The sequence below is a fragment of the Eptesicus fuscus genome, chromosome 21 (assembly GCF_027574615.1).
Source record: "Eptesicus fuscus isolate TK198812 chromosome 21, DD_ASM_mEF_20220401, whole genome shotgun sequence".
In the NCBI taxonomy this organism is placed as follows: domain Eukaryota; kingdom Metazoa; phylum Chordata; class Mammalia; order Chiroptera; family Vespertilionidae; genus Eptesicus; species Eptesicus fuscus.
In genome coordinates this window covers 8246196-8274119 of record NC_072493.1, presented here as the reverse complement: position 1 = coordinate 8274119, position 27924 = coordinate 8246196, and the positions used below count along the sequence as shown (strand labels likewise).

Sequence of the window (27924 nt, the reverse complement as noted above, 5' to 3'; positions counted from 1 at the left end):
ATTACACCCTCAGCCTTGTCATCGGTAAACCAGTGGCCCTGGATGGGCCCGCTGCTCTGCCCCACCCTGCTGCCTGCATATCCGGCCCTTCCCCTTGCAGCCCTTCGTGTCGCTTCAGAAAACAGTCTCAGAAGCTCTGCTGTGTCCTCAGACGTTTAGGCTTGTTCTCTGCTCAGTTTTGCCATCTCTCTGGTAAAGCCCTCTCTTTCTTAACCATGGAACACTTTTTGCTTCAGTGCCCCAGACCTGCCTTCTTTCCTTTTCCTGATCAGGGCCAGGTGGCAGCCTTGCTTCCCTCCCTGCCTCAATGCCTGTGATGCTTTGGTGATGTAAATTTTCACTAAAAAGCGTACTATTTAAAAGTGTACAAACCAGTCAGTACATGCACTGCAGCTCAGTAGCCATTTAGTGGCTGCTTAGTTTTTGCTAATTGGCTACGTCCATGTAAGGAGCACTCAGATCAAGAAGTCACTCAGTGGTTAGAGCATGGCCCAAGCACCAAACGGTCGCTGGTTCTATTCCTAGTCAAGGGCCTGTACCTGGGCTGCAGATTCGTCTCCGCCCCATTAGGGCATGTGCGGGAGGCAACCACTCGATGTGTCTCTCTCACTGACGTTTCTCTCCCTTCCCCTCCTCCTCCCCCTCTCCCTCTCCGCCTTCCTACCTCCCTTCCACTCTCTCTAACAATCAATGGGGGAAATATCCGTGGGTGAGGATTAACAACAACAAGAACAAAAGAAGTGGAGCACGCAGAGGGTCCCTTCCATGTCCCCTCCCAGTCACTGCCCTGCCCTCCTCCCCAAAGGAACCACTGTCCTGACTGCTAGGTTCATTTTACCTGGTTTTGAACTTTATGTAAACGGAATCATACAGTTTGTACCCTCTTACAAAGTCTGGCTTCTTTGACCCCCCCCCCCCCCACCCCCCCCCCCCCCGTGTTTGCGAGACTCATTTGTGTTACATGTGACAGTAGTTCACATTTCTGTAGAGTATTCCACTTACGAAAACATCATGACTCATGTACCCATTCTGCCACTAATGGGCATTTGGGTTGTTTTCAGTTGGGCACTATTATGAATGTCTTTGGTGAACATATACATACATTTCCCTTAGATGTAGACCTAGGAATTGCTGGAGCAGAGCCCATGCATATGTTTAGCTTTCGTTGCTGCACCAATTTCCACTCCCATCGGAGTGTGTGAGTCCAGTTGCTCACATCCTCACCAACCCTCGGCGGCATCAGGCTTTGACTTTGGCCATTCTGTTAGGTGCCGGTATCACCTGGTGGTTTAAATTTGTGTTTCCCCGAAGACCAAGGAAGCTAGAGAACTTCTCGTTGCTGGTGGGCCTTTGGGATATCCTCTTTTGTGATAAGCCTGTTCCGGTCATTTCCCGCTGGGCTTGCATGGTTTTTCTCACCGATTTGTGGAGGTTCTTTCTGTATTCTGGATTTGAGTCTCTCTCAGATGCATATACTGTAATTATCTCCTCCTACTCTTGAGTGCCTACATGGTGCATTTTGATGACTAGGAGTTCTTTATTTTTAACGGAGCCCAGGTGACCAGTTTTTCCGTACAGCTAGCATTTTTTGTTTTGTGGTGCTTTTCCAGGGATTAGAAGGAGCTCATGAGAGCTAACCATAAACCTGCCTGATTCTGGTTGGTATTTGTTAAGCATCCCGTGAGCTGACACTGAGTATAATCCACCTAAACCCAGTATCATTACTCTCAGCTCTGGATAGGGTCTAGGAGGTCACCTAGTTCAGTCAAAACAAAGACTCCTAGCCACCCTCCACCCCAGCGACTGAATCCCAGGGGCGCTGGAGCCGGGAACCAGTAATCTAACTATGTTAGTCAGCACTCTTATGTGGCAGGAGGCAGGAACCCAAGTCAAAGTCACCAAAATGAACAAGGGCTTTCACTGGCCTATGGAGCCAAACCAAGGCCAAGGGCAGCAAGACCCAGGAACTCGGGGTTTCTCTGTGGCGCCATCACTCTTCTTGACCCTTGTTTGAGGTCAGCCTTGTTGTTTTGGTTTCTTCAAGTGGCAGAGACATGGCCACCGCGTCACATGGCCATCACGTCTCTGCAGGTGATGCTCTGGGGGAAGCTCTGATTGGCTCACACAGAGTCGCAGCAGCCCCAAGTGAAGCCCACGTGGAGTGGGGAGCAGCAGCGCTCTGAGCAAAGGGCCGCTGTCTCAGGAGAAAGGGGAAGAGATGCTGAGCCGTGGGCCACAGCATCTGACCGTCACGATCTGCTCATCCCCAGGAGGTTAAGTGACTTGCAGACGTGTGCTTGGCAGGGCCTGGGCCTGGTAACTGCATGAGTACCAGTGGCGGCTGTGATGCCATTGTGATGAGTAGCATCCACCCTCTCCCCAGTGTCCAGAGAGGGGAGGCCCCGGGGACGGGTGGGTCAGTGGTCTCAGCTGGGCCTGGCCCCCTTCTCCCCTTTCCAGCCCTCGCTCCCTCTGAGGCAGCCTCAGGCTCGGCTCCTGAGAAGCCGATGTTCGGGCTTGACTGCACTTTCTCTTGTTTTCTAGAGATTGGTAAGAAAGGGAGCCGCTGAGCAAGCTAAGACTTGACCCCAGGTGTCTTCCCGTCCTCTACCCCTCCCCCCAGCCCTGCTCAGAGCTGCCCAGTCAGGACTTGATGGCATGTGACCAAAAAACACTTCTCACCCACCCTTATGTTGAAAAAAATAAAGGTAGTGTTCAATCAGGGGCAAGGACGGCTCATTAAAAACTAAAAGTGTGCAACGAGAGCCCTCAGGACCCGGTCTCCCCCCTCACCTCCACAGCTGGCTCTTCCTCCTCTGCACCCCATCCTGGGCAGGCCGTCCACCCACCCAGTGGCATGAGGGACACCAGCAGCTCACGCCCACTCCTGTCGTGCAGCACCCCAGCCTCAGCAGCAGACCCGGCTGGGGTCCAGTGGACCCGTCGCTGTGGCCGGAGAGCACCGTGCCCTGATGGTCCAGGACAGGTCACGTGCCCACCCTCAGATACAGCAGGAGGAGCAGTTGTTCATGGGAAAACACGGTCCGGAGCCAGAACCCCAGGCCATGAACGTTGGGGAGAAAGACCGAGCCAGTGTCCACTTAATGGTCTCGGTTCAAGGGCCCACTGTGGCGGTGGCCACACCACTCTCCAGCAGCCAAATCCTCCATCCCTCCGTGAAGGCGGGGGGCAGGGGGCGGTGTGAGTGAGCCTAGTCCTTCCCAGAGACGGCCGTGAGGGTGGGACATGGGGGCATCCCTTCCTTATGGGAACATGGCTACATGGCACCTTGCCAGATGCCAGAGACTAGAGTTGCCTGCTGTGTGGTCAGGTGTGGAGCTGCGGGTTAGACACGGCTGCTCAGAGCCCGGGCAGTGATTGGAGACCAGGAGAGTCTCGGTCTGGATTTTGGGCTCAGTTCCGAGGGGGCAGAGGGACCTTAGAGTCAGCTGAGTTCTGTCCCACAAGGAGGACACCGCGGCTGATTTCTCAGGACTGTTTACCACGCGCCGCCCGTGTGCCAGGCAGACCCAGGCGCGGTGGCCGCGTCCGCAGACAGCACTCGGTGTGACGGGAGCACTCCGGAGGAAAGAGTGGGTCCCCGCAGGGTCCTTCTGTGACTCTTCCTGGAGCGGGCGGCGAGCCAGGCCCCACTCCAGCTCTGGGCGCACACAGGACCGAAAGCCAGTTCCTGCCTTTACCAAGGTGGCAATCTAGGGACACAGGCAGGCAGGTGACCAGTGAGTAAGAAATGTGCGTCCCAGTGCTGTGATTTGTGCTCCGGAGGAAATGGGGGGGGGGGGGGGAGGGGGGCTGTCAGGCTCAGCCTGGGGAAGGTGGGTGCCCACGGCCTCAGCGGTGACCCAGATCCCGTGTTTCTCGGAGCAGAGACGTGCCCTAGTTTCCCTCTCCTCAGGCTCAGCCGAAGCCACGCCAAGAATTGGCTTTTAAAGGCTGCCCGAAATGTGGTTCGGAGCCAGAAAAATCTATAGAGCCAGTGCATTTGTGACCTTGCTGAAAATGCTTACTGAGGCAAATCAAGGGGGTGGGGTTTGTGTTTTTTCTTCCTTTTAAAATTCGTATTTTTTACTAATTTGGGCCTCCTCACCCCCATCCCCTCCCTCTTGGCACATTCCCTTCCCGGCCACCTAACTCCTCCAGCCCCATGGCGCTCATCTCCACTGTCCACACCCCTCCCCCCAACCCCGCCAGGCATCAGGGATGAAAAATACCAGTGGGTAAAAATAAGGAGCCTGGGTATAGGCCTGGAAATGAGGCCACAGCTGTCAGGCCAGAGAGTCAGTGTCTCCCAGGAGGAACTGCCGGGAGCAGGGCTCGGCCCCTCCCCTGTGAGGGTGGCTAGGAGTCAGGAAGGGGCGGCTGCTGTGCTGGCGTGGGGAGGGCCAGGAAGTGCCATTTGTCCTTGAGCAGACCTGTCCTGTGCCCACCGGCAGGGACACCGCAGTGGGCAGAGCTGGTCCCTGCCCTCCCAGGGACAGTCACAGGCAGGGATACGGAAGCGTGATGCTGCTCTGGGGAGCAGATGGGATGGGGGAGGGCCCAGCCCCGGTGAAGAGGTCCAGCAAAGCTCTGGAAAGAGGCTGTTTAAGCCGAGCCTGAAAGATGAGTAGGAACTAGCTGGGATGGGGTGGGGTGGGGAGAACAGGTGTTTCTGACGGGTGAGCAGTCTGCTCAGAAGCCCATAGGCCAGGCCCAGCGCCCCAGGGCACTGGGGCCAGGTCCCTGAACGCCTCGCGAGCAGCCCTGAGGAACCCAGTGACCCACTGACGGGCCTGAACAGGTTCAAAAACCAACTCCACCTGCCGCGGCCGCGCCGTTGGGAGGAGCTGCTCACATGGGCCACCTTGCACTGAGCTCCCACCTCCCCAGCCAAGAGGGACCTGGCTGGGCGTCTGTGCAAGGCCTCACCTGGGCTGGGGGGCTCCCAGTGCTGCTGTCCTCCCAGCACTTCTAGGGACAGAGGGAGGGGGCCCAGGGCTCCCAGGGTGGGGGGCGGGGGGGTCTCATTTATTTGCTGTGCCTGCTGCGCCTTCGGCTCCTCCCCACTCTTAGCCTAAAACACCAAAGGCTGGTGAAGGAGTGGCTTGGGAAGCTTGCTGGACAGGGGTCTGGCTGCTGCGTCGTTCCAGAAGTTTCAGTGCTGCTGGAACCATCAGTGTGAGCAGATAACCTGGGCTACGTTTAAAACCTCCTCAACCCCCAGACATCCCCGTCCTGACTTGTGTGGCTTTCTAGGGCGCTGCGTTTAGCCAGCTCATCCCCGGTGCCGTGAATCCAGCTGATGCCTTATCAGTTCATCGCTCCGGGGAAGTCAGCCTCTGCTTCCTCCTGTGTGCTGAGCCCTCGTTCCTGACAGACCTCAGCCCCTTTCCTGGAGGAGACCCGCCCCCTTCCCCCCCCCTGCACCCCCACCCCCGGCGCCCACCTCCGTCTGCCCCTGGCCCGACAGTTGGCAGTTCCTGGAGTTACCTCACTTCCTTCCTGCACTTGAAGCCTGAGCGGCCGCCCCCAGTCCAGTTCCTCCAGCCGTCTCCCGGCCCCCCAGTAGCAGGGTAATTGGTTTCTCAGATCTTCAGCTGTGCACCCCATCTGTGAGGATTTCCCGGTCCCTTGACCCTCCACAGGAAGACGTGTGATCCTACTGCCTGAGGTACCCTGAGGGAGGGGCCAGGAGCCGAGGCTGCTGCTTCATTTCTCCGCCCCTCCAGTCCCTCTGCTCCTGCTCCTGCTCCTGCCCGCCATGCCTGAAATAGCAACCCCACCACTTTCTCTCCCAGCCCCACCCCCGCAGCCCAAGGTCACACTCCCCCCAGGCTGGGGCTCGGGGCCTGGTGTGATAGAGCCACTGCCCACTGAGCTCTGTCTCCAGCCCAGCTCCCGAGATGAGTCTCTGCAATTACAGCTCTTGGAAGGTTGCCGCTTTCATTTCATTTCTGTGGTGTTCGGAGGAGAGTTCAAGCCTCTCTTCACATGTTCGGTCTTCCCGAGCCAGCTAAGGGGGTTCCGGGAGAGAAGAGACTGCATCAAAGACATATGCCCACAGGCCAAGCACAGTGGCGGGGAGAGCAGGGAGGGCCGGGCCCTGAGAGGAGAGGCCAGAAAGGAAGGCAGGATGGATGGACCCTGACCCGGATAGGCGTGAGTGCCCGCGGGGAGGGGAGGAGAGGACGGAGGGTGGCACCAGCCGCAGTGTCCTCTCACCACAGCTGTGCTGCCTCCTCCAGCCTCACCTGGCAGGAGGTGCCTTCCTGAGACTTCATCATCCGAGTCCTGCTGTGCCCGTCCCTGTCACCCAAGCCCACCCTCTTCCTCAGCCTGGCCTTGGCTCGGCCCGTCGCCTCAGAAGGGCAGCCCCAGGACCCTCTGTACTTCACGTTGGGAGAAGGTGGTTGCAGGAGGCAAAGTGATTTAAATAGCAGCTTAGAGGGTGGCGGCCCGTGCACTGCTTTGATGGTCTGTAGACTCAGCTGTCACCCCGTGTGGCCCCAGCGCACCCTCAGCGCCCAGGCCCTTCGTTGGGAAGACTCCTCTCTCTCCTCCATCCTGCTTCTGGAGAAAGCCTCCCCGAGCAGGGAGTGGAGCCAGGCCTCTCCTCCTGCCTGTGTTATGCTAATCGCTCCCTGCAAACGGCAGACTTTGTAGGAGGTTTGCCTGGTTTCAGAAGAAACCCACGCCTTTGAGCCTTTGAAGCAAAGAGCCACAGTAGCTAAAAATACAATTTCCCGGCTGTTGATCCTCTCATTTGTAAAATGCAAGTTTCCATTGTTAAATCTGCAAATCGGCAGCAGCCCCCACCCCCGGGGGGAGAGGGAGAGGGAGGCTCTGCCATCCTCTGGGGAGGCGCTACCTCTGAGCCCTGCTCCGGGCTCTGCCTCTGAGAGCTCCAGAGGGAGTCCAAGATCATCCCACAATGTAGAGGATTCTAATTTAAAACAAAAACAAAAAACACCATATTTATTGTTTTGAAAAAACTTAAACCATATAAGATTTTTTAAAAAATGATGCAGGAGAATATTGCATAAGATGTAAAAGACCCTAAACCACCACTTCCTCCCAAAAAGTAACCTCTGTTTTCAGTTTCATGTATTTCCTTCCTTCCAAAACTTTGTCTTTGTGTTTATAAATATACAACTCCGTTTGGCTTTGGTTGTGGTTGTGGGTTTTCCAGGATTCTAGACCCAGAATTGTTCTGGCCTTGTTTTCACTCCCTCGCGTCTTTCCACAGAGCACCCCTCCCTCGGGATCCTGACATGTTTCCGTCAAAGCAGAGTGGCTCAGGGTCGCTGTCCCGTGTCAAGGCCGCCGCATCCATCGCCCGCCTCTGTGTGGTGGCCTGGTCTCTGCTGGATGGGCAGTGACCACGTGATGCTGGGGGATGGGCAGGGTGGCTGGTCCCCAGCAGGCCCCTCTCCTGGCACAGCTCTGCTGAGGGCGGTGGCGGGGGAGGGCTCATCCATAACCGGGACCGGGACTCCTCAGACACCTCCTGGACCCTTTCCCCAGAGGGACTTCCACGGGCCCTTCCTCATTCTGGTGCATTTAATCCGGTGAAGAGTGCCTGGGCTGGAAAGGAACATTCGGTTGAAAGCCCATTTCACGCATCTTAAAATTCCCTGAAAACGACTGATCTCGAGAGGGCTTTTCCAGCCGCCTGGCAGGGGGCGGAGGGAGGGGGTACAAATGAGAGAAACCCCTTCCATGTGGCCTGGGAGAACGGAAGGAGTCCCCTCCATGCTGTCTGTGTCCCTCTCCTGCTGTGGCCCCTCCACCGCCCAGCCCTTTCTCCCTGGTCTTTCCACCACTTTCCCAGAGACCCAGCAGGGAGGCCGCCCTGGTACTTGCTCTTTGTTACCAGCAGCGGCACTATTGTTTCCCTTCCGTTGTTTTCTGATGCTTATCTCAGTGCCCTTCAAGTGGGCACTTGTAAAGAGCTACAGAAAGTCTCAGTTCACAGGGTTTCATAAAACCCCCACACTGCAGATTTGGAGGCCAGAAAAGCACGATCTAGCTCCCTAATCGGAGACTGTTCTCTTCTGTGGAAACCAACAATGTAGCCAGAATTGCAGGAGAGGCATAAGCCACAGGCTGGGCCTCCTCCCTCGGGGCCAGGGAGACAAACCCAGGCCCGGCTCCTGCTGGTGATAAGGTGAGAGTGGCGATAAGGGGTCCTGGGCAGGCACAGGTCTGGCCTGAGAGTTTATCTCTTTTCCCTTCCTTTGAACAGAGCAAGTCGGGGCCTATGACCCTGCTGTGTGGCCTTGGACCAGTCCTGGTTTCAGTGCCATGAGCACACAACCTCTGAGGGCCTCCGTGAGCCTCGTAAGCCGGGCTGGAGTTGGCTGGACAGGCAGGTGTGGGGGCCAGGAAACAGTTGGCCACGTTGTTTGTGTGTTTGCGGCCTCTTCCCAGGCAGGGCCACCAGTGGGGAGATGATACATCCTTAGGAGCAATCCTGCTTGAAAGGCGGGAGCACAGAGGGTTCAAAAGGGACAAAGGTTCCATTCGTGCTTCTCTCTTTAACAGTCAACCTAGAGGACAGCAGACATCGGGGCTCAGAGATGCTGTGTCCCTGGCAGTGCTGGCCTGGATTCAGAGCATCAGCCATAGAATTGAAATCACCCCCCTCCACCTACCCCTGCCCCAGGACCCAAACTTCAGAGCGGCGTCTCCTAGCAGAGGTTTCTGGGAACCTGCTGCTAGTCACCCCCATAGATGTCCCTGTTCCCAGCCCCTGGGTCTGAGTTTGGGTTCTGGCTGCAGAGCTGTGGACACAGTTCCCAGATTCTGCCTCCCACCCGACCCCTTGGCAAAAGAACAGCACCCCAGCAGGGCAGAGCTAAGTGTGGCACAGGCCAGCTCTGTGCCGGCCAGCTGTGGTCCGGGCCTGCCACCCACAGAGGTAGTAGCTTCAGGGAGAGGTTTGGGAGAAGGAGCTGGTTTGCAGATAAGCTGCCTTGGAGCCATAAGAAGGTTCTGGAAGAACTCCGGTTCCAGTCCATCAGAAGGCCCAGTGATATCTAGCCATGGTGCCCCCAGATCATCTGCCTTCCAGAAAAAGCACATCCAAGCCCCTGTGCTGTGGGCCCTGGTGCCTGCGAGCCCAGTGCATGGTGAAGAAGCAGCTGAGAGCTTGGTGCCAGGACGGGGCCAGCTGGGACCTTGGCCAGGCCTTGATCTCTTCACTCTCATTCTCCGTTAAAAGGGGACCTGGCCCGTGTTAAGCGGATTTGAAGGATGCAACGTGCCTCATGTAGAAGTGCTCACGAGTGTCTGCTCTATGTGCCATTGTTGGGCAAGAGGCTGTGACACAGCTGGAAGGAAATGCCTGTGACCGGAGAAGGCAGGAGCCGGCCGCTCTCAGGGCTTGGCACGTGTTGGCCTTTCTTAGAGTTGATTGTCATGAAGACAATAGGATTTCCTGTGGTGGCCCGTCCTTCTGTCTTCATTTGCTCTGGGTGTCCAACAGATGACACACTCAGAAGCTGTGGGCTTTCCTACCAAGGGTTTGAGACCCCGCTCACACCGCCTCCCCCGCTGTCTTCACCCCCGCCTGGTCCTCCCAACACTGCCTTATCCTCCAGCGCCCAGCACCCCTCAGCCGAGTCCCCGGGTCTTCCCTGCTTGTCTCCTGGTGTCCCACAGCCTCCGGCCATCTGAGCTCCATCCAGCCATACTCGGGGTACCTCTGTGAGGGCTAGAAGGTGCAGCCTCCCGTGAGACGCACACCGGGACCGCATGTGTAAATCAGAACCTGCCGAGGCCCCTCCTGCAAGTGCTTCGACCAGAACCAGACTCTGGGCAGAAACCCCAGTGCGTGAAGCCGCCCGCTCCCTAGACCCCTGAATCCCACCCCTGAAGTCATCCGGGCCACCTTGCCTCTCCTGGCGATTAACTTTCTAGTCCACAAGCATCTGCCTCCCTGCTGCCCACAGGGGCTCAGCCCTGGGCCAGGCCCAATGGGGTTTCCCATACCTCCTGCCCTGGGGAGCCTGGGTCAGGACAGGAGACTCACTGCCTGCGGGTGTCAGGAGGGGGAGCTCAGGAGGGTGGAGGGCCACGAGGAGCTAGAGAGTGCCTATGAATGGACAGGGGATAGCCTCAGCCAGGCTGACAGAGCAAACGTGGAAAATGAGCCCAACTAGGTCAGCCAGGCTGTGCCCAGGAGATGGCTCCCGTCCTGCGGCAGGAAGGCCCACCTGATCCCTGGCGGTGGAGGAAGCAGTCACCTCTCCTGGCTCTGCCCACTCTCACCTTGGTCCCTCTAGCAAACCCCACACCTGGCGAGAAGGGCCAGCCGGGCCCAGGGCCTCAGCCCGCTGCCTCCAGGAGACCCTTTGGTTTTCTTGGCCCCTCCTGCCCAGTGAGGCCTTCCTCGGAGGTCTCCGGGCGAGCCCAGCCCGGGTGCCGGTGGCTGACGTCTTCAACAGAGGGATAGAGAGCTAGGTGGCCAAAGAGCCCTTTCTGCCTCCTCCTCTTCCTCCGCCTCCTCCCCATCCGCCGTGCCCCGCCCTCCATCCCTTTCGCCAGCTCCCAGCAAGACCCAGAAAAACAAGTCCTCGTGCCTCCTCCTCCCACTCCCACCACCCTACCCCAAAACTTTTAAGTGCATCAGACACATCGACTGCATTAAACACGATGAATTTTTCAGGCATGAGTTGGCAGGGTTACCATGGCTGCCTCTGCCCTGAAGGGCGCACTGCCAAGGATTGATTGAAATAAATAAAACAGATTTACAGTTTTCATACTTAGGAAGCAGAGCTGGAGGGGGAGAGGAGCGAGGGAGGGTGGGGGAGGGTGCGTGAAACCCGGAGCTTCGGAACCTCAGATGGGAGACCACGCCCTCCTCCACCCTGACATTACACTGACGGAGAGCTGCTTGCTCTGTACATTCCTGCAGAAGCCCAGCTGTCAGGCAGGGCAAGGCCAGGAGGGTCCTTTTCCCGTGGGAATGGCTCTGGGTCCCTGTGTTTTCTACACTTGACATTAGGCCGCACTTCAGAATTACAGCTGTGAGACTCCAGGCATCTCCCAGGAAAGCCGTGTCCCATTGGCCTTGACCACTGAGAGGACATGGACACCAGCTAGAGGCCAAAGGAGAGAGGAAGTGAGGGCCTGTCGCTCTGTGCACGGGATTGGCCTGGTCGGGACACAGCAGCAGGCAGCTGGGGGTGGGTGCAGGAAGGAGGCCAGGCTCGAGGGAGAAGGGAGGACCTTGATCAGCAGCACTCGGGGCGATGGCCATGATTTGGCCCTGCCCTCCACAGTGTCTGGACCAGAGGGCCTAAAGCGCGTTGCCTCCCCGGCTGGTTGGCGCAGCCCTGAGGCCAGCTTGTACGGGGCCATGGAGTCTACCCCACCCTGAGCTCTCTCAAAGGCAGCGTCCAGTTGCAGCCTCTGAGAAGAAGCGTGAACCAGGGCTGCCTGCCCAGTCACCTCCAGAGCTGGCAGCGGCCAGCAGGAGAGCAGACCTCCCACCTCACCTTCCCCCCAGTCCAGCCCGCACCACAGACCGGAGCTCGCAGGCCCAGGGCTGGGAGCTGGACCTGCCTGGGTGGGAGACGGGAGGGGCGGGTGGTCCTGACGAAGGAGAGGACCAGGTGGGGGCAGGAAGGGGCAGGGGCTTCTGTGAGTGTCAGGGAGCTGGCAGGCAGTCCTTCCTGTGTCAGGGAGGCCTTTTGTTGGGCCCAGCCCCGCAGGAGGCACCGAATGAAATCATCCACATGCCCGCCTCTCAGTGGCACTGACCCAGCACGATTCCTGGGGGTCTGGACGGGCCCGGGAAGAACTCGCCCCCTTGATCACACGGAGCTGGGGGCATTGAAGAGCTGGACACACCGCCCACCCTGGAGTTTGGCATCTGAGGCGAATTCTGAATTCTCTGTTTGTCACGGGGCAGTGAGCACCGAGAGGAAGGCAAGGGTTGAAGCAGGACGGTATTAATAGCAACTGGGAAAGATCAGGGGTGGGAGGCGGGTGCCCCCAGCCTTTCCACCCATCTCTCAACATTGACATCTCTGTCCACTCCGATGGGCTGGAGTCCAGTCTCCCCACCAGGCCAGCTGTCCTGTGCACTGTGCTGTGGCCGCCCATCCATGTGGTCAGATAACTGCTTGGGACAGGCCCGGGAGGAAATGGTTGCCCAGCCTCTGTTTCCCCTCCGCTGTAGTCATCGGTGCCCTTCCCCCGTCCCTGTCCAGGATCCCTGCCTTGGGTCAGGGGACGCCTTTTGTCTCTTAAAAAGGCCAGGCCCAAGGAAGGATGGGGTGGGAGAGAGGGCTGCAGCTCACTCCCCCAGCCCGCCCTCAGCTCTGGCTCAGCGTCAGAACAGGCGGGTGTCCGCATGCCCTTACTTGGTGAGGGAGCTGAGGAGAGCCCAGAGGCCAGCTGAGCATCTCCAAAGGGGCCAGGGACTCGGGAGGGCCTGCCGACATGAGGGTGAGGGGCTGTTTCTGGCCGTGGTGACCTTGCTGGTCCTGTTTCCGAGGGGCGAGGGGAAGTGGGGTCATGGAAAGAAGGTCTTATATCGTCTCCGAAGCACATGGCAGAGTCCAGATTCCCCAGAGCCCACCCGGCAGGGAGCCAGAATGCTTCCTCCCACGGAGGGCACCGTGCTCAGGCCTCCAGGCCCACCCCTCACTGTGGGGCCCCTGCTCTTGCAGTGGGCCTGGTCCTGCCGGGGCCCCAGCTGTCCCACCCTATACCACCCACTGGGCGGTCTTGTCCTCCACACCAAGGGCTGCCCTGCCCACGCTGGGGGCCTGCCCGGTCCCTGGAGGCGAGGCCGTGTGTGGCCCCTTCCCCACACCCAGGACAGGGCGGAGGAGAGCACCAGGCTCCCCATTGGCCTGGCGGGGGCCAGCCTGTGCCCAGGCCTTTCTCCCAGGAGTCGGGCAGCAGCTGTTGCCTCATGGCAGGCCGCCTCCTGCCCAGCCTAGGCCACCTGGCCTCAGGGCATGGCCTCAGTCTGGAGCCGGTTGTCACCCTCCTCCTTCTCCCGAGTCTGGCACACGTGTCACCTAAAGCCACGGCTGTGGGTGGGTGCCGGGGGCTTGGCGAGCACCTTCCACCGTGGCCAGCACTGAGGCTGGTGGCCTTTCGGGGCCGGCGTCTGCGGCACAGTGGATGCTCGGCCAGTGTTAGTGTTGAAGGGGCCGTGACGTGAAGCTCACACCAGCCTGGCAGGTGCGGCCACTCCCAGCGGGCAGGCTGCAGAGGGCCTTCCCCTTTGAGGCCCCCACAGGACCCAGCAGTCCACTGGGGAAAGTGGGGCTCCCGCTCTGTGTCCTGGGGCTCCAAAGCAGGCTGAAGACAGGTCGCTCCCTGAGAGCCCCTGGCATATGACAGAGGGACCAAAGAGAATGCAGACCTGGAAGTAGCGGGTGGCTGCCCAGGCGGGTAGCAGGAGGCCTGAGGAGAGGAAGGCAGGACCCCGACCCCGGGGACCCCGTCTGAGTGTGAGGGCTCACATGTGGACCCCGTCCAGGTTCCCTCCCACCCCACCTATGCCTGGTCCCCAAGCATTTTCTAATCCAACCGGTGGTCCAAGAGGTCCGAAAGGTTGGCGACCGCTGCTCTAAACCATTGTCTCATGAGTGGCACTTTCATACGGGTATTAAAAGTCCAGGCAAATGTTTAATGCTTACAAGCTGTGCTCCATTACGGAGCTGTGCCTGAGAGCCAGGCAGGCAGCTCGGCCAGGCTGGGCTCGGCAGAGAAGTGATGACGCAGCAGCCCTGCGGGGCAGCCATCTGCCAGCCCCGCCGGGTGGGCGGCCCCCGGTGCCCGCTCATAATAGGCACCGAGGAGGCAGAGCGGTAAGCAGGGGCTCACTCACGCTCTGGAAGTCGGTTCTTCGGGGTCGAATCCGCCCTTCCTGCTCCCTGGTCGGCGGTGTGGCTGGAGCAGGGTCCTCTGTGGAGGAGGGGTTTATAGTGCCCCGTGCCCAGGGTTGTGTGACGACCTGGCCAGAGGTCTCCCTGGGCAGGGCAGCCAGGCCCCGGGTGGCAAGGGTGAAGGTGGGCCCTCCCGGCAGCTGCGCTCTGCAGACCAGAACGCACACAGGTGTGCGGAGGGCTGGCTGGGCTCAGCCCAGGAGTGTCTGCAGGCAGCCCTGTCCGTCAGCATGAGCCTTTCATCAGCGGCAGCGTGGCCCCTCCGCACAGTCACACTCACCTCCGATTGTTGAGCCCTGGCCGGTGTGGCTCAGTAGATAGAGCGCCAGCCCGTGGACCAAAGGGTCCCGGGTTCGATTCTGGTCAAGGGCATGTACCTTGGTTGCAGGCTCCTCCCCGGCCTGGTCGGCATGATCAGGAGGCAACCAATCCATGTGTTTCTCTCACATCGATGTTTCTCTCTGTCTTTCCCTCTCTTCCACTTTCTCTAAAAGATCAATGGAAAAGTATCCTCGGGTGAGGATTCACAATTGATTAACACAGTGATTAATGAGTGCCAGGCCCTCTTCTTGAGGGACGTGGGGGTCCCAGACAAGTTCTGGTGGGAGACCCAGCTAGGGACCTAGTGAACAAGTCCATCCCCCAGATGAGCTGGGTAATGAGAATCGCTTGGAAAGAAATGGGACTCCCTTGGAGCTGAGATCTGGATGGCTGGAAGGAGCCAGTCCCTAAGCAGCGTTCTCCAGGCCAGGGCAGAGGGCAGAGGGCAGGACAGGAGAAAAGTGCCAGACGCCAGGGCATCGTGAGGGAGGGAGCACGTGTAAGGGCTGAGGTTGGAGAGGAACTGACCAGAGAGTATGGGATCCTGGAGCCAGGGTGAGGGGCTGGGTTTTATTTCGATCCAGCAGGAAGCCACTGGGGAGTGCCATGCTCTGATGGACACTTTTTAAGGACCCCCGCTGGTGCACGGAGGGTGAATTCTGCAGTGAGAGAGGCAGGGAGGCCAATCAGGAGCCGGCCTTGGAGTTGACCGGGCACCAGGGCTGGGGTGGTTGACACGGGGCCCGGAGGAGGCAAGATGTGCCCTGACGGCAGAGCCCCCTGCCCTGTCTTGCGGTGGACCCAACACGGGCCCAGGGGATCCAGGATGACTCCCTGGTTTGGGCTGCAGCCAGCTGGGTGAGCAGTGACGCCATTTCCTGAGATGGGGACAGTTGGGGGCCAAGAGTTACGCTGTGGCCCTGCCACGTCAGAAATGCCATGCAGGGCTGTCCACCAGGCAAGTGGCTGCCCCATGCAGAGCTCAGTGCGGGTTCAGAGGCACATGTGGCAGCCCCTGAGCTACAAGCATCTTTGAAAATAATCGTGGGCCAGATGCCACCACCAGGAGACAGACAGGAGAGCGAGCAGGAGAGCTGCACGGCATTGGGGGGGGAGGGGGGCACTGGAGAGGTGGCAGGACCAGCAGAGCACGGGGTCACCGTGGCCAGAGAAGAGCGTTTCCAGAAAACTCTGCCATCCCGGGCCTTCTGTAGCTCCGCCAGTGTTCCCCAGGTCTTAGGGACACCAGGAGCCTGGGTGCCCTCTTCTCCTCACGGCCACCCCCTCTGCCTGTCCCTCCGCACCCTCCCCGGCCGCCCCGCCGGCCTGTGGTTCCTGGAGGCGCTGCCTGGCAGCAGGCTCAGCTGCGGGCCTCTGTCATGGAGAGGGCGGCAGCTGCAGGCGACGGGCATTTGTGAGCATTTGTCAGAGCGCTGCCCTTCCTCCCCGGCCTGCCCTTCTGGAACATTTCTCTCCCATGGCCCTGGAGACGGGGCTCCTGTAGGGCTGGGAGGACCAGAGGGGACAGGAGGCCTGTTCTCTGCCTAAGGGCCAGGCTTTCTCCTGTGAGCTGGCTGTTACCCCCACTCGTGTTACCCAACCAGGGGCCCCATTCGCCATAGACTGTGCACCCCACACAAGCCATCACGCTCTGAGCAGCCCCCATGGTGGGCAGTGTCGCCAGGTGGGACGTAAAGACATTGTCATATAGACATTGGGTCACACAGCCAGCAGGAGCACCAGGTTCTGGGACCTCTGCCCCCCACCAACACCCCACATCCCGAGCAGGCAGGGGAGCCCCAGGTGATGGCAGAGCTCCACCCATCCCCTCAACAGCCCTGTTTCCATGTCTCTGGTGGTTTCTTGCCCGAGTCTGCTGGTTCCGCTGGGCCTAGGCTGGATGGAGCCTGCCTGCCCACTGTTTGTACTTCGTGGCTTGGGATTTGGGGAGTTTGGCGGGTGGGAGATCTTCTCCAGCCTGACCCCAGGCATGGTTGGTATTTACTGGTAGAGGAAAGCAGGAGGCCAGTCCCCGATGCTGCATTTACTGCGAGGTCAGTGACCTGGGATGGACATGTTTCAGGCCTCAGACCCCTGTCCCCACCAGCCCCAGGCATGGTCTGCGGGCTTCCCTGGAGCAGAGACTAGGAGTCAGAGAGGGGCACCCTCCCTCCTCACCAACCACTCGCCCACTCGGTGCGGCCCTCCCTGCTCAGGAAGCCTGGACTCCCGGGGGCCCGGCCTCCGTGGGCAGAGGGACAAACTCGGGAGGTCGACAGGCTTCCTCCAAGCCCATCCTCGCGACCACCTGTTCCTGTTGGCCTCACCTTGGGAAAACTTTTTCTTTACTCCCTGGGGTCTCTGTTTTCCTGTTTGTAAAATGGGACTCCTTTCCCCCAAGGCCAAGCCTTAGCCCCCAAGATTCTCCCTAGAGAAGAGACGGTGGAAAGAAAGGAGCCCTAACTGACCCCATGACCTTGGTCAAGTCATCTCGCCGCCCTGTGCCAGCGAAGATGAAACTCGGAGTGTCCGTAGGTTCGCTCATCCCCCAAGTGCCGCCTGAGCCCGGCTGCCTGCAGCACCTCCAGGCGGGGCTGCAGTGAGAACCGCACAAACAAGTTCCTGACTCGGGCTCGTGGGGAGCGGCGGGGACAGGACACGGTGACCAGCACGTGTAGAAGCTGTAGAAGCTGGGCGGCGGAGAGCGCCGTGTATGTGGGGGTGAGAGCCAGGGCTTGCCGCTCTCTGAGAACCGTCTTCCCGGGACAGAGTCAGGGATGAATAGTCTGGGGCTCCGGAGTCGCTGGGCCAGGGTGAGTGGTTTTGGGAGGCGTGGAGCCAGGCCCGCGGTGAACAATGCCCAGTGTCCCCCCACGGTCCCCACACCGGCCCCAGGAGAAGCAGGTGTCCTCGGGATGCGGAGACCGGGGAGGGGTCCAAAGTGAGGCCCAGGGGTGGCCGTAACCTTTGCTCTGCCCGCTTTCCAGGCAGCTCTGCCTCCTGCTGAACGCGGAGAACATCTTCCACTCGATGGCGGACATCCTCCTTCGAGAAGAGGACCTCAAGTTCGCCTCGACCATGGTCCACACCCTCAACACCATCCTGCTCACCTCCACAGAGCTCTTCCAGCTGAGGAACCAGCTCAAGGACCTGAGGACACTGGTACTGTGCCTGCGGGCTCTGGCTGGGGAAACCTGTGTGCACACGGCCCCCGTCCTGCCAGCCCACCCTCAGCCCCAGGAGGCTCTCTGGGAGGAGACCGGATGAAATGGGAGGTCTCCCTGGGCCAGTGTGAAATCCGGACCCCCCTGGGTTGCGTACAGGAAGCGGCACCGTGGGAGTGAGTCACAGCTGGTTCCTTGAGCAGCGCTGTGGAGGCCTCTCAAGGAGACCGTGTGCTCTACTCGGGTCCACGCGCCCTCCCTGACCCATCAAAGGCGGTGCCTTTTCTCCATTGACACCCCACTCCCACCCTGGCGCTGCCCCCTGGCACACAGAGTTCTGGGCCCATGTGGGAGACCCAATGGGTGATGCCCTCTGGATGCCACCTCCCTGTCAGGGCCCGGCCTGTGGCTGTCACCCTGCCGGGGTCAGGGGTTACTGCTCTCATTGCCCTCCTCCTTGGCCCTGGCCCTGTTCCCCAACAGCTAGACTATGTGTCTCAAAAGTCACCCTGTCGGAAGCCAGGGTATCAGGGCTGCCTGTCCCAGGCTTTGGGTGAGGACCTCCCCGGGGCTGATCAGAGAGCAGGAAGGCACTCACCATCCTCCCATCCTGCGCTGGGGGCCGTGGTCAAGGTCATGCTCCCCCGGGGATGGGGGCTGAGTTGCAAATGGCCTCCAGGGGGTTCGTTCCCCTCTCTGGGCTGTGGCCACCACCCCCACGCCCTCCTTCCCAGCTCAGACCCTGCATCCACCCCTCTCAGGGTGCCTCCAGGACAGCCAGGCCTGGTCTGAGGGCATCTGGGGCCAAGAGGCTTGGAACGATCCAGGCCACACCCCTGCCTCCTTCCTGTGGTTCCTTTCAGACATTCGCAGAGGCCTTAAGAATTTTCCTCAGGGCAGGGGCTCCCCCGAATGTGGGTTCAACTCCTGGGCTGGTTTCCGAGTGCAAGGTGGGCCGCAGAGAGGGAGGAGATGTGCCGTTTGAGGACGAGGGGTGGGTGCTGCAGGGAACCGCCTCCCCACCCGCAGGCTGTGCCCTCCCGCACAGCCCTCCCAGCCCCACGCGCTCGGGACGCAGGGTCCTGGAGGGGACAGTCACTGTTACTTGCCGAGCAGAAATACCAGCACGGAAGACAGGCTCCCCCACCAGGCCCTGTCACCACCACGTGGCTCTGTGGGGCCCAGAGTAATGACAGGGTCCGGGAGGAACTGTCAGCGTTTCCTTTGTGACAGTGCGTTCCCAGCGGGGCTGCCAAACAGCTGGCTCCTGGCTCCCCACAAGGGCCCTTCCCGCTCAGGTCCCCACATGGAACCCGGGTGGGAGGAGCAGGTGGGGAGGGGCGGGCCCTCTGCTCACTGCTCACGCCTCCCGCAGGAGAGCCAGGACCTGTTCTGCTGCCTGTACCGCTCCTGGTGCCACAACCCCGTCACCACGGTGTCCCTCTGCTTCCTCACCCAGAACTACCGGCACGCCTACGACCTCATCCAGAAGTTGTATCCTTCGCTGTCGCGGTTCTTCCGGTCCAGCCGCTGGAGGGGTGGGCCCACTGCCATCCTCCTGCCCCGGCCTGTGACATCAGGACCCAGTGGGTGCCTTGAGGGATGTGTTTGCTGTAGGCAGCAAACGGTCATCTGGGCCCTCGTGGAGGAGAGCTGGCTCTGGAAAAACCGCGTAGGCTGGGGATCGGGGCTGAGCGGGCCATCTAGGTGCGGGTGCCAGGGAACGGGCAGGGGCACCTGCTGGCTGCAGGTCGGCTGGGCCCTGTGCTGGGGCGAGCAGGAGACAAGGCCTAGAGCAGGGGGGGCGCGAGCCTGCGGGCTGAGCTGAGAGTTGGTGCTTTTGCTGCTGTTTAGGTACCTTCAGGGGCCACAAAGCCAGGGCCAGAGCAGTCAGGGACGACCCAGCGGGCAGAGCGGGCTGGCCGGAGGCCTCAGAAGAGGGAAACCCCCAGCCCACTCAGGGCCTGCCAGCGAAGGGCATCATGGTCAGCTTTTGTTTAAAATACTGTAAAGCAAACCAGCCTTCTCCGGGAATACCTGGCGTGTGGCCCTCACTGGGAGAGCTGCTTAGATGCAAAATCGGTCTTCCCTGAGGGGCCTGGAGTTGGGGTTCAGGAAAGAGGGGTCCTGAGGGTTCTTCTTTGAGGGTCAGCCATGGCCTTGCCTGGCTTCCTCAGGTGCTGCTCCCCTTCCACACCCTAGATTTGCTTCTCTCGGTCATTGGTGACCAAGGGACCACAGGCCACACCTGCCGCAGCCCTGACCTTGGCCGGGCTGGCGGCATCCACTCCGGCGGGAGCAGGTCCTTCCTGCCCAGCCCTCCCCACAGGCTGCAGGGCCGCGATAAGTGAGAGCCTTTCAGAGCCCAGATCGCAGGGGGGGAGCTGCGGAGCAGAGCCCGGGTGCCGTGCAGCGGGGACAGCTGTGCCGCCTCTCATTTAGAGGGACACAAAGGCAGAGGGAATAGACGAATGCCCTTCGGATGCGGAATCCAGCTTAGGCAGAAGCAGGCTCTGTGCCTCGGGAGCCGGACCGGAGGGAGGAGGGTCTCTCTGAGCCACTGGGTCAGGCCCTTGGGTCCCAGCTCTCCAGCTGCCGCCCTTCCCCGTCAAGGCCCCTCCCTGAGACAGGCTGTCCTGGCCCAGGGGGAAGACTTTCCTTGACTGCCCACCCAGCGGGGACCTGGAGGTCACTGTGGACTTCCTCACGGAGGTGGACAAGCTGGTACAGCTGATCGAGTGCCCCATCTTCACATGTAAGGGCCCTTCCTCTGGCCTCTGGCTGACCTGGAGTGAGGCAGGGATGAAGCCACACTCAGAAGAGGGAAGGGGAGGGAGGGGGAAGGGCAGTCACCCCAGGGATACTCTGGAATGTGAAGAACGTAAGACTGGGGAGGAGATCAGGAGACCAGCCGCAGCAGGGCTGGGACGTGTGGCATCAGAACCTGCCTGTGTGCCTCAGGGGGGTCTTGTGGACACACCAGTGCTGACAGCAGAACCCACTGGAGGTGAGTTTCATCGCTGCCAGGAGAACAGGACCAGTGCTGTCGGGACAGGTGGGCCGCTGTCCCAGCGCTGTGCCCGGCCCCTTCCCCAAGCACGCCACTCTCTGCCCTGGCTCTTGGAAGCTGCGGGGACCCTCGGCCCACCTGCAGGCGCTCCTGTGTGCCCAAGAGCCACACACTCATCTCTCCACAAAGCAGAGTTGGCATTTGCTGGGAGCCGATGGGTGGGAGCTGCCTGATCGTAACACCCAGGCTGCATTGCAAAAGTGGCAGCTGGCTGCGGCACACACAGCTCTTGGCGCCTCAGACACGGTGACTGCATGAAACTCGTGTGATTTCAGAGCGGTGAGAAGCCAGCCACCCAGGCCTCCTGCTATCTGGCAGCGCCTGTGACCTGTCAGGCTAGCCCAGTGGTCGGCAAACTGCGGCTCGCGAGCCACATGCGGCTCGCGGCCGCAGTTTGCCACTCTGTTGACTAATGAGTTTGCCGACCACTGGGATAGGGGCTTAATCACAAGGAGCAACAACAGCCTGTAATTATTGGAATCGAGAGTCTAGGTCAGTGATCGGCAGACTCGTTAGTCAACAGAGCGGCAAACTGCGGCTCACGAGCCGCAGTTTGCCGACCACGGGGCTAGGCCATCAGCCTTCACCCTGGAGCCAAAGGCAGATGCAGGGGCTGAAGACGCCACTCCTTTCGCCCATCCAAACAAGGCAGCTTGTCCCAAGAGCCAGGCACATGCTGCCTGATGCCTGTGGGACACGAGCGGGGGGAGACCCTGCTCCCCGTGGATTGCACCTGAGCCTGTCCCAAGTGGTCCCCTGAGCTGATCTCACTTCCCTGAGGGCCTCCCATGCAGCCAGGCACATGCGCCCCTTAGGTCAGATCCATCCTGACCCTAGAAAAGCGACAGCATCTTCTCTCCAGACCCAGGGCTTTGTTGGGGCTACCACAGCAGATGCACCCCTGGTGCTGCCGAGCACCCGTTCTAACTGTGGGATGCCTAGACCCAGCTTCCCCCAGGCCCCAGGGGTTTGGACCCTGATAGGCCCACGCTTCTGCTGGAGGTACAAGGCACGGGGATGACTGCTCGTCCCCCCTGGCGGCCCCGGCCACCTCGGAAGGGGAGGGCTGCGGGAGGCCCTGCTTCCTAGCTTTCCCAGCCCCGGGCCTGGCTGCTCCCTACTCAGCCTCAGCCCAGACGCTGCACAGCTGCCGCTGGTGGCGTGGCCTCTCCGGGAGTGTGTGTCACCCTCCACAGAGGGTCCCCAGCTGGGCCTAGAGACACGAGAAGGTAGAGCCAGTGACTCTCCCAGAGAGGCTCAGAGGAGAGAAGGCTGGGCCTGTGTAGTTGGGACGCGTGCTGGGCAGGGCCAGGGGTGTGTCTCCTCCCACCTGGCGGGGTGGTGGCAGGACTGGGATCTGAGGTGGATTCTAAAGCCCCTACCAGACACACGTGGGGTGTGTTTCAGCCCCACACGGACGCGCTTTCCATCTTGCCCTCCCTCAGCGGTCCTAACCCAGCCTCTCCGGCCCACCTGTTTACAGCTCGTGTGGCACGGACGGGGACCTGCTGCACAGTAAGGCCCAAGCCCCTCCTTACCAGGGAGGCAGTGAGCATGGGGCAGGGACAGCCCAGGGCAGGTTGGGCGTCGCCAGGCTGAGGTGACTGTTGGGAAGATCAGACGGGCAGTTGTAGGAAGAGAGAATGAGGAGGTCAAGGGAACAGCTAGGCGCTCCTGGATGGGGCAGGAGGGGTACCTGGCTGTTGAGCCCAGTTCTCTGCCATGGCCCCCTGGCTGGCCCTGTCCTTGGCCAGGCTCTTAACCCCTGACCTCTGCCCTCCTGCAGATCTGCGCCTGCAACTGCTGGACGTGAAGAACAACCCGTACCTGATCAAGGCGCTCTATGGCCTGCTCATGCTGCTGCCCCAGAGCAGTGCCTTCCAGCTGCTCTCCCACCGGCTCCAGTGCGTGCCCAACCCCGAGCTGCTGCAGACCGAGTGAGTGCGGGCAGGGGCCTGCGCCGCTGACTCCATGGGGGGAGGCATCGCCACCCAGCAAGGGCAGGGCCAGAGGGGCCTGGTGAGGACGCTGCCTAAGGGGGCTGCCAAGGGTCTCCTTGCCTTGGCATCACACCCCTCTGTCACCTCAGACCCTGTCCACCCACCGCCACTTGCCCGTGGGCCTCTCATTTCCATATCAGAACACCAGGCTGGGGGATTCTGCGAGTAGGTGGTAGCGAGATCTTCTCTAAGAGCCAGGGTTAACCTAAAAATCAGAGGTAGCGTGCACCTGTGGCTGCACTGCGCGGTGCTGCCCGCAGGAAGAACAGGTACAGACACACCTCCGCCAAGAGGCCCAGCATGGCAGCTCTGGCAGGAGGCTGCGGCCCCTGGGGGGTCGAGGCTCCCACCCGAACACACGCTGGCCTGGCCCCTGAGCCTGTTGGGCCTTGTCTATATTTGGTAACCCTTGGAGGCTTCGCCTCACCCACAGGCATTTGGCATCCGAGATGGAAAATTTCACTTGTCAGGTCGCCATGGAAACAGGCAGAGCCACTGAGAAGATTTACGCTGAATGGAGCGCGCCCAGCTTGCATCAGATGCCCTGTGTGTCTAGAATTCCCTCCCAGGCTGCTCAGGCCGCTCTGCAGGCCTGGCGTCTCGCTCCTGGAAGGCCTCGCGCCTTTGCCATTGGATGCAGGCAGCCTTGAGAGGGGCTTGCCCAGCACTCGGCCCCTGCAGGGTCAGCCCACCACCCCTCCCATGGCCTGGCCTCGCCACAGGCTGGGTGTGGGCACCTGACTGCTGGTCTGCCCTGGGCCAGCTGGAGGGGCTCGAGCCCTCAGCAAGAGGGGTCTCCGGACCAAGGCCCAGCTCCTGCCCACCTTGACCCTCTCGCCAGCAGCAGCTCTCCAGGGCGGCAGTGCTGGCGCTGTCCTGCTGCTCTTGGTGCCACCGGGGAATGCCCAGGGGAGCGGGGAGCAGCTGGGAGCTGAGTTTGCATTTGGGGAGAGAGGCCCTGACGCCACACTGCTTCGCTGGCCTCCTCTGCACTGGCCTTTCCCACACCTGGTGGGCAGACAGGCTGCTGCCCTGTGAACTCTGGTACCCCCCTCTCGGGAACCAGCCTGCCTTGCTGGGGAGGCCTCAAGGCCAGGCCATGGACCCTGTGCTGTGGAGGGCCATACCCTTCTCCGAGCTCTGCCCACTACTCTCCTGATCTCAGAATAGAGGGCCCCTCCCTGCGCGCCCCAAGCCAGAGCGAGTCTGCACAGGGACGCTAGGGAAACGAGCGTTCCTTCAGAGTCTCCCGTGGCCAGTCAGGGGACAGCCCCAGGCCTAGATAGGGACCTGGCCCCAGCTCTGACCTCAGGCCAGCCCCACACTTGCTCTGGGTTTCTTCATCGGGAAATGAGCACGGGGACTAAATGGTTGCTTGAGGCTCTGCCCGGTCTTCAGGGCTCTGTGTTCCCAGCCGTTCTTAGCAAGGACCCAGGCGGACAGGCAGGGAGCAATAGGTGAGGAGGGGCCTCGGGAACAGCTGGGGAGGGGTCAGATTGCAGGGTGGGCACAGAGGGACAGCGCACACCCTGGAGAGGACAGTCTCGGCCTGGGAGGGACAGGCAGCTGGAGGACAGCGTCAGGTGCCTGACAGGCCTGCGAGCAGGGAACAGCTGAGGGAGTTTCTGGGCCCTCGCCCTCCCTCATTCTGTGTGCTCAAGGCGCCCACAGGGCTAAGGGAGACTGGCCCCCCTCAGGCTTCCCAGCCACTCCCCAAAGACCATCTCCTCGGTGGGGCTGGAGGAACCCTCCGAAGGAAAAGCTGTGACGCTCACCACAGTAGCCTGGTGACAGGTGCGTGGGTGGGGTGGCAGGAGAGGAGCCCCAGCTCTGTGCTGCTGGCGATGTCCTCCAGGCATCACTGCCTAAGGGTTGCAAACATGAAGGAACCGTGCGAGGCCCCGTGGTGGCTGTGCCCTCTGTGACGCAGGGAGAAGAGCCCTGACCCCCGTGGGACATACCCCTCCCTGCGCCCATGACCTCGGGCCAGGAAGGGTCTACCCGCAGGGAGGCTGAGTCACTGGGGACAAGACTAATTGCTTAGAGAGCAAGGTACAGCTCACTCCTCCCGACCCCCACCCCTACCCTGGCCACATCTTGACATATCACCCTGGGTTTGCCATTCACTGCTGGCATCTCCATGGAAACCCCTCATCTCACTCCTGGGGCCTAATGCCTTGGCTCACCAGGAGTGTTGAGGGAGCAGCATACAGACCCATGGAACCCCAGCGTCAAATGACATGCTTCAGGGTCATCTCTGGCCTCATGTTTACAGGCCTGGGTTGGGGTAGCATCCGGCCACCCCCTGAAGTTAGAGGTCCGAGCTCCAGGGTGTCTCTCAGCCTCCTCAGAAACCCAGGTTTCTCTCTGGGGACAGTGGCACCTGTGCCACAGAGTGACTGTGACAGGCGGTCCCTGCCTGCAGTCTGGCCCCTAGAGCAGCCCCACTCTGATCTTTGTTGAACTGATGTTCAGCAAGCCGCTCAGGAGGAAGGCCTGAGGCCCAGAGAGCAGCAGCCCAGCAACCGCCAAGGTGTCCGAGGTGATGCATCTCCACAAGAAGGCAGGGAGGGAGCAGGCTGCGGGGAGTGCAGGGCCACCTCCAGGCTCCAGATGGCCGGCCATGGAGGGGCTCGCGCTGCCGGGCCCTGGCCCAGCAGCCCGGTGGAGGGGCAGCGCTGCCTTTCAGGCTCAGACCATTGGGCGCCTGTACCTTGCCGGGAGCCAGGCTCACTGCCGAGGGGTCCGTTTGGGTGAAGCACCATCGTGTTTCCCCCAAAATGAACTGAGCAGCTCCTGTGCCTCCAGCTGCCGGGCCCTGGCTGGTCACCTCCGAGGGCAGAGTTGTAGCCACGGTGGCTGCCCATCAGGTACCTAGGCGGGGGCTGGAGAAATCCCCCTTTACAGATGAGGAAACTGAGTCACCCAACATCCAATGGCTAGGAAGTGGTCGTGTTGCCATTGGGTCAAATCTGTCTAGCTCCTGCTGTTGCCTGGAAACCCCCATTGAGGTCTGTTCATGATCTCACAGGACCCAAGGATTGTCACGAACAGCCCTGAGCCTTCCTGAGACCCCTTCCTTAGAGGGAGCTGGAGGAAGGTAACTCCAGCGCACAGATCTGCCCCCAGGCCAGTGCGGCTCCGTGAAGGAGAGCAGAGTCTGTCACGGGCCTGCAGGGATGGCGAAGGGGACGGGCCTGAGGGGAGCCAGTCCTCAGGGGCAAGCTGAACACTGAGGTGAAGGGGCAGCAGGGCTGCTAGCTTGCACAGCCGTAGGGAGGACCAGGCACACTGTACTAGTAAGTGTGCAGTGCACCACGCGTGCTGCTGCACCGAGCAGCTGGGGAGGGTGGGAGCAGCAAGAGTGGTAGGAGCCATGGGCATGCCCAGCCATGAGACCGGCTTTCCTTCCCCAGGGGCAGGGACTGCCTGCGGGCTTCTGGGCCCCAACACTCAAAAACGTGTCCTGCCAATTGAGGGCCCAGTAGAGACCCTTCAGCCCTCCCTGCTGGCCCTAGCCCTAGCCCTGCCCCCGAGAAAGGGCCAGGCTGCCTCCTCCCCCACCCCTGACCCTGTTCCAGGCCCCAGCTGGCTTCCTGGCTGGCTGCAGGCCCTGGCTCTCACCCCAAAGGGAGCCACTCGTAAACAGGAAATGCTTCCCAATGCGCTGCCTGCTCTGGGCGCTGTTGCCAGCCCACAGGCTGGAGGCCATATCCAAGCCGCCGTGTTGACTGGTCTCTCTAACTGCTGGGGAGGGGAAGCTCACAGGCTCCTCAACTCTTTGGGGCTGTTGGGGAAGGGGTGCTGGGCCCGAAGCAGCCAACTCCCCGCCATCGAGTTCCACCACCTGTGGCCCTGCCCTCCTGTGTCTGGAGCTGCGCCCCTCCAGCAGCACGTGTGCCGGGACGTTGACACCGCGCCCTTCTGCTCCCTCTCCCCAGAGACAGTCTGAAGGCAGCCCCCAAGTCGCAGAAAACGGACTCCGCCAGCATCGACTATGCAGAGCTGCTGCAGCACTTTGAGAAGGTCCAGAAGAAACACCTGGAAGTGAGGCACCAGCGGAGTGGGCGTGGGGATCACCTGGACCGCAGGGTTGTCCTCTGACAAGGGCCCAAGGAGCGGTCCCGTGGAGCATTGGGATCCTCAGGCCCCTTCCCAGAGCCTGAGGACCTGCCTCGGAGCAGGCTGGCCCTGCCACAGCCCAGGGATGGTGCAGGGGTGGAGGCTGTTCTGTCTACCCGATCTCTCACCACCCGGCCCCCTGGCCGCCAGCTCTGTCCAGCATTCAGATAGAGCTGGCTTCCCACCAGGGTGGGGCCACAGCCTCAGACGCCACCTATCCTCTGGAATGGGTCTTTCTAATACCCTCTGTGAAAGAGCTTGACCTCCCAGCCCACCAGCGCCCTGGCCTCATGCAGTGTGTGTACACGTAGCTGTGTGCACATAGGGGCCAGCACAGAGCTCCGTGTGAATGATGCATTCCCTGCCCCAATAAAGAAATGACAGGAAACCCTCAGCCCGCGCCTGCCTGCTCCTTCCCACTGGCGCCCGCCCCTGCCTGATGCGGCAGCTGCCCCAGGACCTTGCACCTATCCTGGAGACAGGTCTCCTGGTGGCTCCAAGGAGGGCTAGCTTCGTCGGGAGTCTGGTTACTACACACTCATTCGACAGGTGTGGGCCCTGGGGGTCCCAGCTCACCCCTAGGAGCTGCCCCTACTTCCTGGAGAGCACCAAGCACTGGCCTGCCTGGGAACCGGAAAGCCCTCCCAGGCACCTACTCTGGCTCCCATCCTGATTGCCCCAGGGACAGTGGGACACGTCCCCACTGGACAGACAGACTGGGAGCACCTCCAGAGCTCCTGAATGAAAGGGCGTGCGCACTGCAGAACTGCAGCTCATGGGGGTGGGAAGGAGGGCCCAGACCAGTGCAAGGAGGGAGGACATGCCCAGGTGCTTCCCCTTGATTTGGCTAAATGAGCCTCACCTAACCGCACCTGTAGGCCCTTGACCTCACACTTTGGGAAGCCTCTGATTGGCCTACGGGCTCTTAAGTGGCTCTCAGGACCCGGGGGGTGGGAGCGAAGGAGCTTTTCCCAGAGCAGCGTCTCTGGGTGGGTTTCACTGCTGGAGTCTCCAGGGTCAGGGTGCAGGACGGCCCACTTATGCCCTACTGGACCCACATGGTCCCCACCACCCCAAGAAAGGTTGCCCGAGGACCAGGTCACTACTACTCCCAAACGCCAGGCACCTCAGCAGGCTGGCGTCCGCGCCACTTGGACAAGGAGCCAAAGAACTTCTGGAGGAGGGTCCGAACTCCGCTGCGCCTGGGATGAAGCGCCCCAGGGCAGGCGGCCCTCGGGGCACCTCGTGCAGTGTGCGGTGTGGCCGTCCTCGGGATGCTCCCAGGGGACCCCAGCCCTCCGCGGGTCTGCTGAGAGCCCGGGAAGCCCCAGGCC

At 60.9% G+C, this 27924-nt stretch overlaps 1 protein-coding gene across 2 annotated transcripts in view; it reads left to right on the top strand.

Moving 5' to 3' along the window:
- The window catches only part of VAC14 (VAC14 component of PIKFYVE complex), a 95443-nt gene extending 68806 nt beyond the window's left edge, over window positions 1-26637 (top strand). Inside the window, exons 15-19 of one of the 2 annotated variants that reach the window (XM_054710836.1) lie at window positions 17222-17396; window positions 18858-18892; window positions 20074-20153; window positions 22255-22405; window positions 26410-26637. In XM_054710836.1, coding sequence (XP_054566811.1) covers window positions 17222-17396; window positions 18858-18892; window positions 20074-20153; window positions 22255-22405; window positions 26410-26572 — 604 coding nt within the window. In that variant the 3' untranslated portion in view covers window positions 26573-26637. Of the gene's footprint in view, window positions 1-17221; window positions 17397-18773; window positions 18893-20073; window positions 20154-22254; window positions 22406-26409 lie in introns of both variants that reach the window. The other variant, XM_008139987.3, reaches the window with a different exon arrangement.
- Window positions 26638-27924: the final 1287 nt, after the last annotated feature.